Here is a 22083-nt window from a genome sequence, read left to right as displayed (position 1 = left end):
ATTTACAGTTTTGTGAAATACTTAGTCTTGTTTCTCAGTAAAATTACATACTGTTGTTTTAAAAAGCAGACATTTTTAATTCTTTCTTTCTTTCCTTTTCAAGTATGTTAACTGAATAATTGAACCAAATAATTTCAGGTAAAGCTGGGAATAGAATCTGTGTCTCAGAGCACTGGAATGCTCTGCCCTCTTGGATGAGCTGCTAAATCTGCTGGTTTAGCTAGTTTATAACTACCATTGTAAATGGATCTTGGGTCACAAGTGCAGCCCAGGAATCCTAATTGTTGGGTTTGTACTGCTCTTCCTGCCTGACTCACTGGGGAAGGATATATTTGTGCTTGTCTTTAGAGATGTGTTAAGATAAAGGACAGGGTTCCAGCTGATTGTCTTCCATAAAGCAATGCATTAGGGTTGCTTGGTTTTTTCTTCCTATCTTTGAGGGCAACGACCACAAGCCAGAAAAACTGGCTTTTAAGTTAGGTTTTGTAGTCATCTATCACTGCAGTTGTGATGCACACAAAAGCCTGTGTGTTTTACACTTTGTTATTAATCTCTCATTTTGTCCTGCAATTGTAGTTATAAACTTTGGCACCCATGTTAGTTATATGCTGAGTTCAGTTTCTGCTGTAAACTATCAGTGCCAACCTACATCAGGAGAATATGAGCCCAGCCATTTCTTTTTTGGACTTCACAGGCATTTTGGTAGCAATACAGTATGTTTTCTATAAATGTATTCTGTGTTTCACCTGAACATTCTGTGTATTACTGCACATGAGGCAATGTGCACACTGTGAACCTGCTGCAGTGGGGAGTGAGCTGTTGCCTCCTTATTGTCCATTTTCCTGGACCCGTGGGGGCTCCACATGGGTCTGGCCACGTGTCTCTGTGCAAAGCTGTGGTGTGTAACAGACACCTCCAGAGTGAGTGGAAGCAGCCAGCCTGCTTTTGCATCCTTGCTGACTCTAGAGGTGGGACAGATGGAATTTTCTTTGCTGGGCCACACATGAGCCATGCTGCATTTGAACTGATCCAAATTGTCTGCACCCCAGTGCTGTAATTCACAGCCTGGGTAAATTGTTCACAGGTGGTGATGAGTTATAGCTCAGTTACTGTAATAGCTTGTTAAAGTACTCACATTGCTCACATTTACTCACAAAATTAATTTTATACAGATGATGTATTGTAACTGAGTCTGAATGGAGAAAACATTCTTGAAATTATATGAAACCCCAAGTTTGTTTCAATTATTTAAAATGACCAGGTCAGGGAGAATATCTGTCTTTAGCAGTTTGAAAAAATGATTTAATGGTTTCAGTATCAACCAAGATTCTTTACTGAAGAAACATCCTACTTTAGTGTACTTGATGTCAGCAGGAGTGTTACAGTGTGAGCATTTAATAGAATGGGTAACACTGTGCTGCTGGGTATTCCACAGGTTCCACATTGTTCTGAAAGCTTCATATGGTAGTGAAGCATCCTTGAAGAGTGGAATGGTAAGCTGTGTCTCTGGCTAGAAAGGGCTGTGCAGAATTTAAAAGGGCATTCAGGAGGAAAATTCTTTAAAACAAAGATTCTTTACTCCTTTCTTTTCATATGGAGTGTGAAGAAATGGCTGCCTGTTCTAGATACAAAAGTGAAGACTGCAGGACATTGAGAATATGAGCAGCTTCAACTGGTGTGAGCTCTTCTACTCACAGGATTAAGGAATTACAGTACATTTTGAAAATTAAATGTTTATAATGATTCTTTTGGCCATTTACTCCTGGGCTTTAGCCATGCTGCTTGTTTCCAAGATGACCTTTGCAATTAAGAGTGTTACTGATATTACAGGAGCCTGGGCTTCAAAAAAAAAATATTTTGAGAAGCTTAGGAAGAAACTGAAATGGAATCCCGTAATTATAGGGATGGATGGACACAGTCTGTCTTATTCTAGCTCACATCTGTGCAGGACTTGAAAAAAAGGGTCAAAATACAGCAATCTGCGAGAAATTTGACTGTATTTAAGCTCCTGCAGCTACTACTACAACTGGGTCTATGTTAAAAAAATGACAGCTGGAGGGAAATATCAAGGCAAGAAAGCACATCTTCATTTTTTCCAAAACTAAGAATGCATCTCTTTTTCAGATGTGGTAGCAGTGTTACAGTAAAAGGGAAGTTGTTAGAAAAACCCAAAAAACTCAATGTAAGCCACTTTTTTCTTTCTGGCAGGAAATAAAAATTATTAGTCACTGCACTGGCACAAACTCTGTGGCTTCTGTGGCTGTTAACAAGTCTAGCAGAGCATTCTAGGGAAAGGAAGAGGATAGGGATTTGATTTTCTTTTTCCTGTAATTTTTCTCTCCAAATGGATAATCTTAAATATTGACCTTGTCATTGGCAGTTAATATATTTTAATATCTAATGTGGAATATACTGTTATTCCAGGAATGACACCATGAAAGTAGAATTCTACTTATTTGTAAGCAAGGGGATGACCACAACCCTAAATTTACCTAGAGGAATTCTTTTTTTTTTTCAGGTCTTCCTTTGGATTCATGTATTAAGGGTATCTAAAGGCAAGATAGTCATATCCTTAGGGCACACGCATGTCTCAAAAGGCAATAGAGGAGGAAAAGAAATGTTTTTCTTGGAGCAGGAGACTTGTTTCCATTTTTCATGTGTTGCAAATTCCTGTCTTCTTAAAATATTCTACTGAAGACTTTCCTTGAACTTGTGTTAACCTCTCCTTTGGCTTTCTGTCATGTATCTTGCTGCTATGCCCCTTTCTCTCTTTCATTAGGGTTTAGAGTGATTAAAAAAAAAATTCCTCTAGACTGGGAGTGCAGAGAGAACTGTCCTGATGGTGTTTGAGTTAGCTGTGGAGATGCAAGTTCCCTTCAGGTTCAGCACCCTGAAGACAGAATTTACTAACTCGGGCACAACATGGGGCAACATTACTACTTGGTGTGAGCTGTTTGGTCAACCCTGTTGTTGATACTGCACAGGATGTAGTTGCTGGGGGGATCCAGCACAGCATTAAATCTCTGGGTTCATTGCTCATGGTCACATCTGTTGGCAGCTGCATTTACCTGGATCCCATCCTTGACTTCGTGTGTGTCACTGTAGAGATGTAGACTTAGTGGTAGCCTCTCCATTGCAAGTGAAAAACGCAGGTTTCTTGTTCTGCTCTCAAGCTTGGTTTGTTATGTTGATATTGAGAACATCAGAAAAACTTGTGTATTTTAAGTGTATATACAGTGCATAGGTGACTTTTAGCAATTAAACTCTGCTTTTAACCAGCATAGTTTTTTATTGCCTTCTATTTTCTCTCTTTTGTTGCTTTTGGCTGCTATCAAAGACATGACAAATAATGTCTCTACTGATGATGCATCTGCTTTCCATTTTTCCTGCTCTGCTTGCTTTTCCATTGAATTTACTGGCAGACATGAATCCAACTCCAGCACAGAATCATGAGCTGTCTGGATTTTCAGTACAAGGCATTTGGACTCAGTTTGTTATATCACGATTTTTGTGCAGTACAGTTTCTTCCAATTGATATACAAGGGCAGTGGATACTTAAATTGCTGTCATACATGCTTCAATAAAGAATTCTTTTCCTTTATTTTTCTGTTCAGCATCATTACTGTTGGTAGCCAACAGTTAGTTGGGTTCCCCAAACAATAATAATTTAAAAAATCACAAAAAATTCTCAACAATTCTTTCCCATTTGAAACACATAATGCATGCCATAGAATCATGGAATCATAGAGTGGTATGGGTTGGAAGGGAACTGTAAAGGTCATCTAGTTCCAATCCCCATACTGTAGGCAAGGACACCTTTAAGTAGACCAGGTTGCTCAGAGCCCCATCCAACCTTGCCTGGAGCACCTGCAGGGATGTGGCATCTACAGTTTCACTGGGCAACATGTTCCAGTGCCTTACCACCCTCACAGTAAAAATTTTTTTCCTAATAATCTAAAACTACTCTCAATTTAAATCCATCCATCCCCTTGTCCTGTGTATGTGCCCTTGTAAACAGTCTTGCCCTATCTTTCCTCTTAGTTCCCTTTAGGTACTGGAAGGCTGCAATTAAGTCACCCCAAAGCCTTCTGTTTTCCAGGTTTAACAATCCCAGTTCTCTCAGCCTGGAGCTTGTGTGTGAGATGCTTCCTGTAGCTGGAGCAGGATGACTTCATGCACAAGCTCCCCTTGACTGGCTGACCTGTGGTGTAAACCACAGCTGTGAAGTTCCCTTTGTCACCTCTCCTCTATCTCTGATTTTTACCTCTGCTTGTGGCTGTTGTTCAGAGACAGCTCCTCATGCTTAATCCCTGTCTGGATGTAGAGGGTGTCCCTAAGTCTCTCTCTCCTTTCCTGTCTCTTATGAACAGCCTGTAGCTGTCGATAGCTACACTCCAATCATGGAATTTGCCACACAAAATGTCAGTAATGGCACCAAGGTCATAACTTTCTAGCAGCACACTGGCTTCCAACCCCTCCTGTTTTTTTGTCCATTCTGTGTGATTTGGTGTAAAAGCACCTCACTGGGCTGTGTCACCTTAACTAGAGGGATGGCTATGTATGTACAAATAGTGTAGAATATGAATACATAATAAGACTATTTTGTGCTAATGCACTGCAGAAATGGTTATAATTTCTTAGCAGGGGGATCAGTTTCATTCTCACCACCTCAAAATTATCCTCTTGCAGGAACATGTACATCTGGCAGTAGAAATAGATTCTATCTGGTATTGACAAATAATGCAGCAATTTTTCTGTGTTGTCTTACCTGAAGTTTCTTTGTATTGCACTGAAGGTATTGTAATTATAGTTGCAAGAAAGACTCATCTCCTGTGGTAAGTACAAAGGGAATGAAAAAAATAATTTCTCCACAGCATGCCAGTCCTTTGTAGGAAATAGAATAAAGGTTATTTGGAAAAAAAAAAAAAAAGACATCTTATACACATCATAACCCTGTATTTAAATGTGTTGTATGTGGGAGTGCTTAAGGACTGACTTAAAAGTCGTTGATTAGGTGACCTTTATTTGTGAACTGCATAAGGTTTTTGAGGATATTTTTGTATTAATAGAATCCTTTTCTCCCTGCCCTTCCCCTGTCTCTCTCCCCCAAGAGTGAAACACTTCTAGATAAAACTTGAATTCCGTTGCATTAAAGGAACTGGTGCGTTTAATTTGTAACCCTATAGGATTCTAATCATTATTATTGCAATTTAAAAGATAAAAGTTTCCTTCTTCCCTTCTTTTATTATGTTTATATATATATATATGGTTTTTTTCAGATATGATTCTGGACCAGCAGGTGGGCTCTGGGCAGCTCAGTGAGGATGTTCGTCACAGAGTGCATGAGGCATTACTGAAACAGCATCACCATCAGAATCAGAAGAAGCTGAGTAACAGGATCCCAATTGTAAGATCCTTTGCTGATATTGGAAAGAAGCAATCTGAGCCCCATTCCATGGATAAAAATGGTAATGCTTTATTTTGCATTTTGAGCCTTCAGCAGCATCTGCCTGTTTGGTATTTCATGTGCTTTGTACCCATAGCTGAACAGCATGATTTTGCTCTGAAAAGCTACTCTGTAAAAATGGTACTTTTTACATGAGAGCTACTCCTCTTATGAATTCAGATGTATACCTGCTCAAATTTGAAATTTGGCTATCTTGAACAACTCAGGGCTGGGCAGAGCTATTCAAGGGAACCTGCTGAGGTGTTGGAAGCTGTGCTGGTGTGCCACAGCATCCTGGGTAACTGGCATGGCATGTTAATTCCAGTGCAGCTTAGGTGCACTTGAGGTGCTCTGTGCACTTCCTCAGACTGAGCTTGAGAGTCTTTGCACAGGGTTGTTCTGAACTGTGGACAGGCTCCATCAGTGCCAGGAATGTGGTAGGACTATTTTTTACTCCTGTTGGCTATCCAGGATCTATTTATTTAAAATGTAGTGGATTGTTGAAATAGTTTCTAAGTCTACAACAGTGTATGCATTAGCTAGGGTTCAGCTGCTGCTCCAGATTTTATAGGCGAGTATGAGGGTTTGAAAAATGAGGCAAACATTTCAAGATGACACTGTTGGAGAGATGCCATAAAAGCTGTACCTTGTTCTTTCAGAAAATCCCTATTGGGAAAATCAGGATAATGCAAATTATAAATGCTTGCAGAGTGGTTCTTGAGTAAAATATTGGCATAACTTTTTTGTTTTTCTTGCTTTTATAGAAGATCTTACAAGGTGTATTTTTGTTGCGGGTCATCATAATGAAAGATCATAACCTATTGCCCCTTCCTTATTTGCAGAAATAAAGGTCTGCATTATGGAATTTGCAGCCAAATGTTGCAAATATTTTTCAGTTAACTCTTATTCCATAAATCATCTTAACTGTAGTGAAATCTCATTCCCTTCTGCTGTCACTCTGTTTCAGAGTCCTGCTGATCTCCCCCATCACCTTGGGAAGTGGGGAGTGAGGAAACAGCCATAGCACAGGGAAGGTCAGGATTGCAAGAAGAATCTGTGTTCTCTGAGGCATAGGACAGAAGGGCAGTTGTGTGGCTGATCTGGAAAGATGGGGCTGTTGATAATAAAGGTTAACTCGATTTCAAGAGAGAAGCTTTTGTTTCAATCATTGTCATATAAAGTTTTAAGAGATCTAAATCTAGTTGCTTCCCTGGAGAAGAATCTCAGATCTAAAAGGCAACATGTAATTTCATCCGATGAAGATATTAAATAGAAATCTTAACTGTGTCAAAGTATAATTTTAAGAGTAAGGAAAAAATAATATTTACTAAGATGTGTCTGATTATGCATATGGATGTACAAGAATAAATGTAAGTAGGGTCCATCCTTTTTAAGGCAATTTTCATATTGATTTATACAGATACTTTTGCTGATGGTTAAAAAAAATATTCAGGAGACATTAGAGAAAGTTAATGATATAATGATCCTGTACTGAATTTCCACAGGATATAACATGGCAGCTTGCATTCCATTAAGCTTTTTGCACTAGATCTTATGTAATCAATAGGCATTAGTTGCCTTGAGAAGAACCTTCAGGGCAAGCTGTGAAATTAGCATGAGCTCAATTTTGGTAACTTTGTATCTGTTAGTGGAACGATGCAATAATTCACTCCAGAAACATCTTGGTTTTGCCCAAGTTTCTTCTGGCAAACTTCTTAGCTCTTCCTAAATTCCCCCAAAAATAAATTCTCATCAGGATAGAGTTTAAGTCCATATTAAACACACTCATTTTATAAATCAGTAGTTAAGTGATTGTCTTAAGTAGGGATGTATGTAATAGTTTTTCATTTGTCTGTCCCTATTTTGCAAGATGAAAAAATGCCAAATGCATAGTTCATGTGCTTGTGTAGAAATGTCTCACAGTAGTCTGACGTCTGTTAAAAAAAATGGTAGTCACTTTCACTGTGTTAATTTAAGTTAAATATACCAATAGACATAATTGAAATTATATATGTATGTAAAAAAATAGAATAATCTATAGATATTCAATAATATTAGGGATACTTATGTGAAAGTATATTGGATTTCTATCTGAATCACAGTGAAAAGTTCTAAGCATGAACTTTTTGGACAGAAATGTTTTTTAATCAATTTGAAGCATTGTTCTTCTACTTGCATCCTTTAAGTGCTAGTGCATGTTTGGCAGCCTCCTGCATTGACCTCTTCAATATTGATGATGGCCCTGTGATTAAACAAGGAGGATTTGTTTATTAGAGGTTTTTCTCTTCTCATCCATTGCCCTGTTACATTAAAAAGTCTGAATCTTACCTGAATTGCAGTGAAATTAGTATTAGTTTTAGAAAAGGAAAATCTAGTCTAAGTTTTTTTTGCTTTAAAAGGAGCTAGAATTTTTCCCTTTTCAAGACAACTACAAATAAGCAGCTCAAGGGTCTGAGTGGCAACTATTGCCTGAGTACTCCAGGATTTAAAAAGTGGGAAAAGAGAGAATTCTGGAGAGCTGCCTACTTCCAGGTACACTAACTGTACCTCTTCTGGCATACTCTTAGTTATTTCCTCATCCTGTGTAACTTGCAAATGTACGTGGTGTGTAAATTGTGCAGAGATCTGCACTGAAATGCTTGGCTGTCAGGAGGTCTACTGTTCTTAGAAGCTTGACCAGGGGTAGCAGTGAGGTTTCTGATAATTCTCTCTGCCAGTGCCTCTCAAAGGCTGGAGTTCAGCTATTGTGTTATGCTCACTTGGCTGTATGTTTCTTTTAAGATTGCTGTGGAGTGTCTGTACAAGCTACTCATAGTAACATAAAAATGAGTTGTTAAAATAGAAGTTTGAATCATGTAAAAGCAAAAGCTAAGTATGTGTAAAAGAAAAATTAAGGTATATAAACAACTTATATTATTGTCCAAGAGTATGCTGTAAGAGTCATCTGGGGACAAACTGGTAAAATGCATTCAAGGCATAATTTTAATCTGTTTATTCCCATTTGTCCACAAACACTCTGTAGAATCTACGAAGGTAAAATGTTTCTAACATTGCCATCAGTAGCAGTATTTTTCTCTCCGTGTAGTAAAAAAGAATCAAAATATTGTTGCTTTTACTTTCTGGATGATAGACTTAATTGCTAGAAGGCTGCAGGAAGAGAAACAGATGATCTCAGGTAGTGCTGGTGAGCTCAGAGCCCAGTTCACCCCTATCAGAGACAGGGCATCCCATAAAGGGCACATGCCAGGAGCTTTAGGAGGGTCACTTGTTTGTTCCTGCTGATATGAGACAGGGCAACTGGGACAATTTTCCTGCACAAAAGGAAGTTCTCTCTTTGGTCACATTTGGGGTTAGTGTTACAGTTGAGCTGGAAACAATCCCTAGCAGTCTGTTGACTGTAAAAAAGGTGATTCAGAACCCTAAGTCCCTGATCTGTGGGTTATGTGCTGCAGCTGAAGATTCAAACCCCCTTCTTTGTCCAAGTTCTTGACAATAGTAGCTTGTCAATGTGTCAATTTTCAGATGTTCAGGAGCAAAGTCTGAAAATGAATACATAAATTAATTCAATATATGGCAGCACCACTGACAGGCCATTGTGATATCTTTGCTGGAAGATAGTTGTACATATGTTCTCCCTCCATTTTTCTTTGTTTATGAATCTGTCAGACCATCTAATTAATTTGCTTTGTATTTAGTAGTATTATCTTTTGTTTACAATGGCTTTTCTTCACATCCTCTGCAGGGCTAAGATGTCAGGGTGCTATGGATTTACCATGCATTTTTAATGCTGCCATGCTGTGTTTAACTTTCACTTTTCATTAGGCATCAAAACTGTGAGAATTAAAAGCCTGCTTTTGATGTTCCAATAAAAAATGACAGTCAAATTTGGCATAAGAACAGGAAAAATGATTTTTTTATAGGCTAATTTGACACCAAATACCCAAAATAGAGGGTGGCAGGTGACTTCAGCATAAATACTGTAAAAGGTAAAAATACGAATTTTTTTCATTGGTAAATAATCTTTAGAAAGTTTGGTTTATAAAGCAATTTAACCAGTTTTTATTGAGATGAGTAGGTTTCACACTCTGATACCTCAGATCTGTGTTTGTTCCTATGACATGGAATAAAAAGATAAAGACAACTGCAAATATATTACACCTCTCTGTTTTAGAGGAATTCTGAAATAACTTCATAAGCCTCTCCCTTTTATAAAAGGGGATCTGAAATCCAGAGTTTAAGCATGGGTAGCATGAAAAAATAACTCTCTGTGAAAAAGTAGTTAGGAAAAGAAGTTTTCATAATCTAAACATTTAGGAGTTTTTACTGGCTGTTTCACTTTCAGTCTATGGGGTGTGTATGCTTTATATACATATATATATGTATATATATATGTATATGTATGTATGTATATAAAATAAAATCTAACAGACCTTATGCAGGTTAAAGTCCAAGAGGAAGGAACTTGGGAGAGGAGTATGGCAGGCTGAATTACTTGTATTTTCATGCACCTTGTTGAAGTGTTCTTTACCCACAATAACACGATCTTATGCCTGTTTTCTGTTCCAAACTTATGGAGTTTACAAGTGCTTCTTCTCCCTTGACATCAGAGCAGGCACATTATTAGTGTAAAAACTGGGTTATGCCACACATCATGTCTGATTCTGAGAAATTCTGAAATTCCGAGCAGTGGTTTATTGGTATTCCAAAGAGCTTGAGGAAAGCAATGGCATTAGTAAATATGGGATCTTCAATAACATGAGCTGCTGAAACTGTTCATTTTGACATGCTCTTTTTCAAACCTTTTCCATGTTACTTCAATTCGTATTATGGGCTGGTTTGTCCTTCATTGTTTTGTGGCAATCTGAGCACAAGCAGAGGTATTGGAACCTATGCTTGTCCTAATTTAGGATAGGTATAGATATCCTTCAGTATTCTGGAAAGTCAAAATGCCCAGTTATGTTATGGTGTTAGTTACCTTCTTCAGTTTCCTAGTCTTTACTAAAGATCAGCTCAAGGATTTATGCCATAACTCAGAGCAAGCTTACAGCGTGTCAATCTCCCATGTCAATACTGTCACATGGAGAAAGGTGGACATGACCTGGAGCCCCATGACAGGGGTGGGGAGGCATTCACAAGTACATGACCGTGCACTTTCATTTTGGGAGTAAATCACAACCAATGCCATTGATATACTCACAAACTTTCTGAAGTATTGGATCTGGATCAGGGGAATTGCTTCAGCTTACCTCGAAGAGAAAGGCAAACTTAAGGATAATTAATTCTGCCTAGAAGTAGCTCATGTTCTATTTCTTGGTTTAGATTCTTAGATGTATATCTTTTAATCAGGTTGTATTTTCTACAGGTTTTTATACTACTAAAATGTAACTTGTATTTATAAGCATTTCCATCTGATATTTATTTTTTCTTTCTTCGCATTTCCTTGTACCCATGATAAAATGTGTAATCTGTGTGGATAAAACTGTATCATTCATCTTTGTATTTCTTTATTTTGCTCTTTGTTGTGTCTGTCTCTAACAGGCTCATCTCATCTCTGTATCTTCTTCATCTCCTATCCTTTGGGTTCTGTAAACTCCCTGAAGGTTCAGAGGTAGTATAAATACCTATTCTTGCTTGGGCTTCAGATCATTTCAAATGTGCACCCATGTCTTCATCTCAGTTTCTTGTCAGCATGCAACTTCTTGCTATAGTGATTTTAAAAAACACCTCAGGCCTTTGTCTGCAGCTGTGGCACACTGAAGAGAAGTTTGTGTGGAATTTTTGTTTGGGGGGGACAGTGCCATTTCTTTATAAGTTAATTTCCTTACATCGGTTTATAAAACTGCAAATCACAACATTTTAATTTATTCTGCATGACTTCATGGGAATTATGCTTGAGATGTTAAGGTCTAGCATTAGAAAAGCAGCTAAAATGACTTATTCCTCATCTTTTTAAATTGCATATCATTAGTGAACACCAAATCTCCTTGTAGTTACAGAGGTACAGTGGGAGTGACATGATTCCCCACTGATTAAAAATGTTGCTCATCAAAAGGCCTAAAGGCACACACACAGTTCAGCATGCAGAGATTCTGTCACTGCTCTGTTGTATTGGAATTTTAGCTTTTACTTAAGACAACGTACTGTTTTTCAGTCTTTGAATTTTGTTCTGTACAGTGTTGCCCATTTAGATTTGGAAAATTGGTGACTAGTTGCAGTGAAAAGTCTGAAGAATGAAGAAGTTTGAAAATCAGGATTGTTTTTTTTTTTTTTCTGAATGGGAAGAAATATGTATGGTTTAGAAAAATAAGCAACTACTTTTCTGGTTTAGTTTCCTTTGGTGTGTTGGTTGCATCCAGTTTGTTCCCATTAACTGTGATTTGTGTCTGACTACATTGTTCTGCGTTTTTGTCATTGATGTTCTAGAGACATCTTAGATTTTGAATAATAATCATAATGCACATAGTTAAGTGTCTTAAATTCTACATTTTAGGGAGGAAGAATATGTTACATGTGACGTTAATGTACTGGGATTAATTTTTTTTAAGATTTGCCAGGTCTAACTGGCAAAAATGCCAAACTGTATCGGCTAATGCAAACTTCGATTACTGTAACAAATGTGGGCCTTATTTTGATTCATAAGTGGCTTGACTTTGCATGGAAGTGTTTTTTGTGTTAATTCTTGCTCTAGTCAAAACGCTGGCAATTTCACATTATCCGAAAAAGACACTAATTTTTTTATATAGACCAATTTTTTAAAACATAATTTTAAAACTGTGCTGATCCTGGCTTTTTATTACATAGAAAAGCTGTTACACCAATTATAGCATGGTTTTATCATGTATTAAGTTCCTTTGTATGTACCCTGGATATTTCAATTATACCACATTGTGCATTTGATACTTAAAACTGTCTGAATGGCTCTGATGAGTTCTTGAAGAAGACAGCTCTTCACGTGCTTTATGTAGGTGGACTGCAGGATAAATTGAGCTTTCAGCTTTATAATGACTCAGAGTATTGCATTGTACTCTTGAGGAATAAAATTCTGTATTTACCCCATACAGCGTGTAAATAATAACTGTTCTTGGAGTGCTGAAATGGAACTGATGAGGAGAGGGCAGGAAACAGTGGAATGGTGGGGCTGTTGCTACTCTAATTCCCTCTTATAGGGAGTTGATGGTTTATGCCTTCATCATTCTTAGCAGCCTAAACCCCATATTTTCAGCTCAAATTAAAGAAGTAATGAACCATGACAAATGTTTGAAGTCTGGTTGTAGTTTGGGGTTACTTTTGTAGGGTTTTTTTTTTTTTTTATTTTGTGAAAAGAGATTACCTGTTGTCTCCACGTTATATCTTTGACTGTTACTCAATACAGTAAAAACCCAGACTTGTTGTTCCATGAACCAGAAAGCTGTCCGAAGCTGTAGAGCTATTTAAACAAGTCTTCCTGCCTCAAGGTAAAACTTGTGTTCTTTCAGATTACTCCAGCATATGGGTAAATCAAAGTTTGAGGTCTTGTGTTGGCACAGAAAAAGAACATATGCTATTCTTAAAAACTTCACATACTTTCTGGTAGTGGCTTTTTATTCCTTATATGTATATCTTTACATATTTTTCTCCTAAAAGAAAAGTGGGCACAGTGTTTGAAAGTCATCTGGATTGTTATGATGATTGCTTTTGTCTTGTCCAATTAATATGTTAAAATTCAGTATTTAAACAAGTGGTCCATGCTTTGACTTCTTTGGTGGTCAATATTTTTTTCTCTGGCAAATATCTCTACTCTCATTTTCTTGAATTTTTAGGTCCAGAAAAAAAGTGTAAATGCCTAATTAGCGACAGAAAGATAATGAGCTACTATTTCTGTTACTTTCCTGTAACTTCTTTATAATGTAGTATGTATATTAATATGAGTAATTATTACATCTATTTCCCTTTTCATACATCCTAGGATACAGAGCAGTGTTTAAAAGGAAAAAATGAAGAGTCAGCAGGTTTTATATTACTAGATTTTGGGGGTTTTGGGAGTAAGTTAAGACAGAAACTTTCCCTGATCACTTTATGCCTTCTCTATTTGAGTAAGTGGAAGGTTTTTGTTTTGTGACATTAATAAAATCTCTAAAATAGAGCAGGAATAAAATTTATATAATTTTTATGTTAAGTATTTTTATGAGCTGTAATACTGCAGGAAGATTCTTGTGAAAGTAATTCAAGGACTGCTAAATAAACAACACAGAAAAAGAATTGCAATGTGAAGCAGTGCACTGGAATATGTTTTGTAAAGATGATGGTGTAACAATGATGGAGCTCTGTTTTTCTTTCAGTTCTAATTAAAACAGACAAATTGAATGACTGTTTATAAATACCTTGTATATGTAATAATTTCTGGCTTCTGTTTTGCAAAAGTTGTCTCCTGTGACATTTAGGAATTAATAGCCTCTTTTTATATTGATTCCTTTAATTTACATTAATATGTGGATTTCTAAAATCAGTCCTTTATTTTTGTCATATGTAAATTCTAATCCAGAATTTTTTATTCTACTTGCCTAGATCAACATGCTTGTCATGTCTGTTTGCCATTCTCTGTTTACTTCACTGTAGAGCTGAACAAAAGTCCTGATTTCTATTCTTATTTTGATCTGTCCTTGTTCTGAATCAGAGACAAAAATGGGAATATTTGCAGTTTAAAAATACATACATTAAATAATAAGATTTCTAGCAATATTTTTAAACATTCTGTTAATGTACTACCTAATCAAAGTGCAATATCTCTATCTGTGCTGCCAGGATGCACACAAAAGTCTGAAACCTGTTTTGTGTCACGGGAGATTTGCCTAGTGGAAAATGACACGTTGATTTTCATGAAAACCAGCATTTTCCTTGAGCAAGTGTTTCAACTGGGAATTCCTGACCAGACTTAGGGTTCCTGTATTGCTCATCTGTGACAGGAACCAGAAACTTCAGCATTTTGGCAGTGGCTGAGGTGCTCTTGCAAGTGTCTGGTCCTGTCCTGGCTGGATCCTGCTCAGTGTCCCGGCTGTGCCTGGGCTGCAGGGCTCAGTCCCTGCCGTGTGAGTGGCCACGCTGTGCCTTTGGGGATTGCCCAGACAACGTGCCTAGCTTAGGACTTTCTGACTGGCTTCATCTTCAAATATCACGAACATATGGTCTTTGTTACTGTGCAAGTTTAGGTTGATTTTCACCACAACCAATGTTTTCACATCATCATTTCTCAGTCATATGAGAGACTTTATTCGCTATGGAAACAAATATATGCTGGGCACGAGATGCTGACTCTGGGCCAGTTGGACTCTGTAGTTATTCCTGGGTATGTGTTAGGGCAGTAAGAGATAGTTGGCTCAGATATTTGGTACTTACTCTTGTACTTCATTGTGGTGTTCAGAGCTGTGTGTGGCTGCTGATATGCCAGGGAGGGAGAAGAAGGAGGGAAGGCAAGCAGGGCATGCTGTGTGTCCCTGAGGGGTTTGTGTGCTGCCCTGCTGCCAGCCCCTCACCCTGGTGTGCGCACGGTGGGCCCTGGCCCTGGGCAGGGACAATGCTGGCATTAAGTGAAAATATGCCTTACAGGACATAGACCTGTTAATTGACTCTGACTGTTTCTTTTTTTTTTTTTATTTTATTTTTTTTTATTTTTTAGCTTTTGTTGGCAAAATTTTGTTGGTCAAAAGACTTGCTCTTTGTTTCGACAAAACTGAAGTGTATTTAAACATTTCTCATCTTACAAGTTTTAAAACTTCTTTAAAATATTTTGCTAAATCCTCACTGGAATTTTTTGGAAAATGTGTTTGCTGAAACGTGTTTTATTCATGTCCATAATCACATTTTTCAATACTGACCCTATAAATCAGTTAAGTTCCAATATATTTATTTTTCTACCAGTTAACTTTTATGTTGCTATTTGTAGTTGTTATAACCAGGACACATTCTTATACACACTAGTAACTTTGTAAAAATTTGTAATCCTGTTTTAGACAATGAGGATTACTGTTGTAGACAGATACTACCCAAAATTGGCAGCTCCTCAAGCTATTTACAAAAACTATGTGAAGGCAGGACTTTCCCCAAATGTATATCTTTAGAATTTTATGGTATAGTAGGTGTACAGATTTTGTCTTCTAATATCCAACAGTATCTTTTATATTTTCTGAATTACCTTCTCACATTCCTAGCTGCACATGGTGAATATTCTGTCTTTTGAGAACATGCTATTCTAAATAAGTTTTTAATTAAAATGCCATATTTAGGTGCATCATATATCTATGATATGAAATGTATGCAGATCTCTAATAATTGTGTTGTTAGCTGTTGCTTTATTTGTAGAACTGTTAGTATGCTGTAATAATGATACTTTTTTTAGCAGGTCAGGTTGTTTCCCCACAGGCTACTCCAGCCTGTATTGAAAACAAGAATGATGTGAGCAGAGAAAACAGCACTGTTGACTTTAGCAAGGTAAGTGTTCAGTGATGGTGAAGAGAGCTTCCTGACTACCAAACAGAAATTTAAAATGAAATAAAATAAATCCATGTGAGTCAGGAAAACTGTAAAGTGTAGACTTTACTTTAGCATTGAAGTTTTGTGTGCACTGCAGTACAGTTTCTGCATGACAAAACAGAATTCTTGCATTTTCTTTCTAAATTATATGCAACAGGAAATCACAGTTTAGGAATGCGGATGAATTTAATATCATTGGTGTATATTTGTGGGGGAAATTTTACAAATTAACTGAAAATTAGATCTAAGTATAAAAGTAATTCAGAGTTCCTATAATTCACATTTACCTCAGATTTTTACTTTCTGTAGAAGTGATGCATGAATGCAAACTATGCTTTTTATAACCTGAACTTGTGGATTCCAGATGTCTCAAACAGAATGTGTTTCTGTAAACCTATAACTTAATTCTTCTGGCAAGCCAAGATATTTCAGTACACTTTACAAAAGATGTTAACTGTTCAGTAGTGGAGATTGCAATGACAGTTCAATGTTAGATACCAAAGAAAAGCAAACAGCTTCTCAGCTTTAATGTGAAGGAGAATCCTAATTTGTGTAAGAAGTCTGTATGCAACTAAGACAGTCACAAAGGATACAGATGACAGGCCTGGCAGGGACAGATGACTTCAGCTGACAATTAATGCAACAAAGGTTGAGTAAGTGAAGAAAGGTGATTTAAACCAAAATTCTAAAGAACAGCACTTTGAGTCTGCTGAATTTTAATGTTGGTGCAGCTGAGCTAAAAGTAGAGTTATGTGATTGCTCCATCTGGTGCCAGACTTATTTCCTAGCAGCAGTAGCTATTTGCATCATTTGAATTTTGGACTGAACATTCCAGACTATGAATTGTATATGGCTGAAATAAGAGAGGAAACAGACCTTTCTGTCAGTGACAATGAGAATAAAGGATGCTGGCTATGAGTGTATTATGAATGCATTTCTATGGAGGCTACAAGAACATCTATAAACAGTGGCAGGTTGTTAAAAATTGAATGTTAATCCTTTAAACAGATTTTAAATTAAAATTATAATGCTTTAAAATACAATATTGCATCGTGATATTTATAGTAAAGTCTTAAGTAAAGCTAATTGTTTTTGCAAGTGTTTTAATATCAAGATGTAAAATTTGTAAAGGATATAAAATATAAATAAAATTCTCTATTCAAAATTGAGCTATGCAGAAGTGAAGGGAATGACATAAGTTTCAGTAGTGCTTTTCTTGAACATTTCTCCAGTTGCTTTTGTATTCATACTGTAGGATCCAAATCCCAGTCAGTTGTCTAACTACAAATCTTTTTGTATTAAACAAGAATGGGAGTTGCATCATTTGATCCTTCACTCATTATTTTTGTAGTGCTGCTTCTTTGCTGATCAAAAGAGCTCTTCCCATTTAAACTAGTTGGAAGAAATCAGCATTTCATCTTTTTCTAACCTCAGCAGTGATGGATACCAATAAGGATGTCAGGAATATGAAAGGAACAACTTTTTTTAGGAGGAATGAAATAACAGTAAAGGATTGTAATCTAATACCTTTCTTTATGACTGACTTTAAATAGATCCATTTATCCTTTTGAAGATGCATAAGTTCAGTTTCCCCTTGAAATGTGCTATTGCAGTAACTCCCAACGGTTATAATTGGAATTATATGCACAGATTGAGAGGAAAGTAGAGCAGTACACTAATTTTCTCTTGAGTATTGTGATTTCTTGCTCTAATTTTGTTCCAGATATTAATTTCATTTATCTTCTACAAAAAAAGCACCTTTGACTACCTCACATTTTCTCTCCTTGCTAATCTGTCTCCCTTGGGCTACATCTAATATACCAAATTTGGAGTTGATTCAAAAAGCTGACTTAATCTGGATACAGCATTGAGACTGTGTTGATTGTATTGGTGTCTGTGTATGAAAAATGTGAGGCAGGCACTGAAAGCTGTCTTGAGCAGTGAGTTACTTCAGTAGCATGGAGAGAGAGAGATGTTTTGTGCTGTTTGTAAATGTCACTCCTCTTCCTCTGCTGCCACCACCAGGACTTTGTGTTCTCAGGGTAATGTGGAGCTGATCTGTCACAGCACCACTTTACTCCCTGAGTAGAATGGGTGTGATGGTTTAGGAACTTCATCTGGCTCATTTCTACTCTTTATGCCAAAGACTGAAGGATGGATTAATTTTCCTGAAACTCAAAATGTATAAGGAGATTGTACCCACGTCCCTTCTCATGGCAACATTCCCATGCTCTATGTGGAAACATTATTTCTGGTACAAACCCCTGTCCTATACTGACAGAGTTTAGTCTTTCAAATACCACGTGAAGCAACTGACTTGTTTTGGAAGCCGGTTGACTCTGCTTATAAATAAATTTGATTAATGTATTACTAAGAAGGGATGTTGGGTATTTTGTTTGTCTTCATGTCAATTTATGTTTGGTTTCAAGATGGATGTCCACCACTCTTTGAGTTGTCCTGGAGGGCCATGGAATCTGCATTAATTATTTAGTTTTATATTTACGTGCAGCTTGCTGGAACTATTTAGGGTCAGGTCAGGAATGTGACTCAGGTGAAGGTGCATATTAAGATGCACATCAGGTCTCTCCAGCTAAAGACCTGGGATAAGAGATGCATTATGGATAGGTTAGATGAAGCATTCAAAATATGTAGCTTCTGCCACTGCCATAAATCCACTCGAGGACCACCTCCATTTATTATGCAATAAAACAACAGCTTTGGGGTTTGGGTGTGTTTGCTCAGTTTGCTCCTCTGCCAGCTACTTCCCTTTTAATGGGGCTCTCTTCACTGCCCAGACAATATTAGACAGTATTAAAGTCTCAAGCTGATAAATAGTACAAGGAATATCTGGGAATACTTTCTGGTAGATAGGACACAGAATGTTTATTTTAAATTTGAATCTTATGATCTGTATGTTAGAGGACCTCAGTGTCACAACTGTAGCATATTGTATATGTGACATTAATTGTTAAATGCATTTGAATGTTAAATCCATCCCTTCACAAGGTAAACTCAGCACAGACTGCAGATTTCTACATGCCTGAAGACTGTTTCTTCCTCTCAATCACAATAACCTGTGACACCAAAATTAGGTGCAAAGTGAACCTTAGTTATGTATTTAATTCTGAAGAGTTATTTCATTATTTAAATGGAGTAGAGAATTTACCTCACTTTTCCAGTTTACTTTGAAAGAGTTCTTGGTCTCCAACTTTCCATGTTCATCTTGCTCTTGTTTAACTCTGTGAGGTGTTTAGTCATCTTTATGGCTCAGGGAAGCATTAGATATCTCTTTGTGATCTCAGCAAACCAAGGTTTCACTACACAGGCAACTGTGTTATATCTGAATTCTGATTTAGTGCCAGAGCCATTTGCAAGAAAACAATTTTCTAAATATTACCAAAAACTATGCAAACTAGTACTGACAGATGGCTGTAAGATAGACATTAAAATGGTCCACTTTAACAGTTTATATTGGATTTGGTTGCTGTTGTTGTGTTTAGATTAATAAAAGGAAAGCAAATGACAAAATTCATGCATTTTGAAATGTAGACAATACTGGTGCATAATTATATCAGACATACATTACATTATATATTTTATTATTCCATGTCAGTCTTTGTTACAGAGTAGAGTCTGGAGTCATACATTCCTATGCAAATACCTTGAGCTTGTAATAGTGATACCATGATAAAGCTGTGTCTCTGTTTTTCTATCATCCTGCAAAAGTCAACATTGCTGCTGAAAATCCCAGAGTTTTGATTCTGTTTTATTCTTTCAATTAGCTCTTAAGACAGTCAGTGCTCATGATAGGTTATTTTCTGTTACTTTCAGCAGAAGGGTAACTGTCTTCTCTTAAATCTGAAAACAAAAATGCATCTCAGAGTAGAAAAAGGAAAATTGTGTGCAGTGAAATCTAGTGTTCTTCTCAGTGAGATAATAACACAACAACTGAGCTACAAATTAATGATTTCCAGAATTCTTAATTATGGAAAAATAAGGTGTCTTAATTTCTTCTACTGTTATGATTGTTATCAAATATTCATGTTGCTGTGAATATAGATAAAAAGCATTACTAGGAAATTAATCCTATATTCTTAAAAATACTTTTGAATTTGATTTGATTTTTTTTTTTTGTAAATTAATTCTGCGGTGCTGTGTTTCCAAGAAGTCAGTCAAATTAATGTCGAGTGTAGTTTAGAGAAACATTTTAATTAAAAAAAAATTATTCAACAGACAAGAACAGTGGAACTGCATCCCTGTGAGTAACTTTTAGGTTGTAATTTAATACACTTTTCCCAGGTTGACTTACACTTCATGAAAAAGATACCACCTGGAGCTGAAGCATCAAACATCTTAGTTGGTGAACTCGAGTTCCTGGACCGTGCTGTTGTGGCTTTTGTTAGGTTGTCTCCTGCAGTGTTGCTTACAGGACTGGCTGAAGTTCCAATTCCAACCAGGTACAGTTGGGCTGATTTTGCTTTGCGTTTTCCTGAGTACCTTGTGGAGACAGGGTGATGTGACCCTCAGCTTTGCCATTTACTGAGTGAGAAGTTTGGTTTGCTCTTTAACAAAGACACCTCTCACCATTCTTCTCATCCTGCAAATGATGTGTGGGTATATTCAGACACATGCTGTTTTATTTTTTTTTGTTTGTTTTGTTTTGGGTTTTTTTTTTTTTTTTTTTTTTTTTTGATTCACAGATGTAGAAATATAGGCTATAACACCCAGTTTACTATTTACTAAGGTGAAATATTCAGCTTCGTAGAATATTTCATCTGGAACTGAAACTCCTTATGTGATACTGCATAACTATGTACAGAAGTAAAATAAAATGAAGAAGGAATTGAGAAAAGGGAAAAAGCAAACTGATTTGTTTGACTAGGGATAGTGAGTGAACAGAAGGGAAGATGCTGTAAATATGTTCTTCAAAAATTGGCTTTGCATGGTAGGGAGTGTGACTCTTAACCATAAATTTTAATCAAAAATTTGTTAGATCAGTTTTTTCCAAGTTGAAACATTCTAATGGAGTACTTTGATTCTGAAAGCAAATTGTGATCAATTAAAAAAAGGAAGTCTAAAATAGTCCTTGTATTCAAATAGAAGGCATTGGGATAGATCTGTGGTCACATCGCGTCCTGCTGGGGTTAATCCAAATCAAAACTCTGAAGTGATTCTCTCATATCTGTGTTCACTGATGTGACTATTATTGCAGTATCTCCCCCCTCTTTTTATTTTTTTTTTTTTAGTTTGTGCATTTGTTTTTACACATATTCTGTCTCTTTCCCCTTCCTTCTTTTAGTTTCTATAAAAGTAAGATTGCACCACTAGGCAGTAATGTATTCCAGTTGTTAGTGACACTCAGGACACTCACATAACACTCATGTTATGAAATGCAGTGCTGAGACTCAGATCCTTGCTTCTAACCAAATAAACAGTAGCATTTTCTGTGAACTGTATTTTGTGGTTACTTTGAGTATTACTTTTTTGATGTTTTCTAGTTTTTGTGTGTGCATATGAAACATTGAGGTACTGAATTGGCTTTGGAAAAAGCTTTCCCTTGTAACCTCCTCCAGATTCCCACAGGAAAAAAAAAACCCACCAAAATAAAAAGTACAGATTTCTTGATTTTTGGTCAAAATAAAAAGAGTTACAAATTAGGACAATTAAGTGTTGTGCTAAAGTGTGTATGCAAAAGAAATACACATCAAAATGTTGTCATTTGCATTTTAGTAAAACTGAGAATTTTAGTTATTTTCATTAGTTATTTCAGGAATTAATCCTCTGCCTTTTATGGACCTTTACTTGCCTATTGTCCAGAGACTTAATGGAAGTAAAAATTATTTGAAAAGTATTTTTATTTGGGTTAACTTCACCGATATGACAATAATTTATGTAACCGTAACCATTCATAACGTAACCATGTTGAATTAACAGAATTAAATAATATGTTCTGTACATAGATTAAAATTGCATACATTTATTATATAAGTTAAGGTTTCTTATGTAAGGAGGTTTTGGTAGTCTCAATCAAGACTGACTGTTAAGCTTATGATATATTTTTGGAAGCTGTTTTCACATTTTTTTTCTAAGTAGAGCTTCATGTTTAAATGCATGTGTTAGGATCTTGAAGG

General features: G+C 36.5%; 1 protein-coding gene across 2 annotated transcripts in view; it reads left to right on the top strand.

Moving 5' to 3' along the window:
• The window catches only part of SLC4A10 (solute carrier family 4 member 10), a 112796-nt gene that overhangs the window by 53498 nt on the left and 37215 nt on the right, over positions 1–22083 (top strand). Inside the window, exons 6-8 of one of the 2 annotated variants that reach the window (XM_062498601.1) lie at positions 5280–5468; positions 15822–15910; positions 20252–20409. In XM_062498601.1, the coding sequence (XP_062354585.1) occupies positions 5280–5468; positions 15822–15910; positions 20252–20409 (436 nt within the window). Of the gene's footprint in view, positions 1–5279; positions 5469–15818; positions 15911–20251; positions 20410–22083 lie in introns of both variants that reach the window. The other variant, XM_062498600.1, reaches the window with a different exon arrangement.

The sequence above is a fragment of the Cinclus cinclus genome, chromosome 9, assembly GCF_963662255.1.
Source record: "Cinclus cinclus chromosome 9, bCinCin1.1, whole genome shotgun sequence".
In the NCBI taxonomy this organism is placed as follows: domain Eukaryota; kingdom Metazoa; phylum Chordata; class Aves; order Passeriformes; family Cinclidae; genus Cinclus; species Cinclus cinclus.
This window is presented reverse-complemented; position numbering and strand designations above follow the sequence as displayed.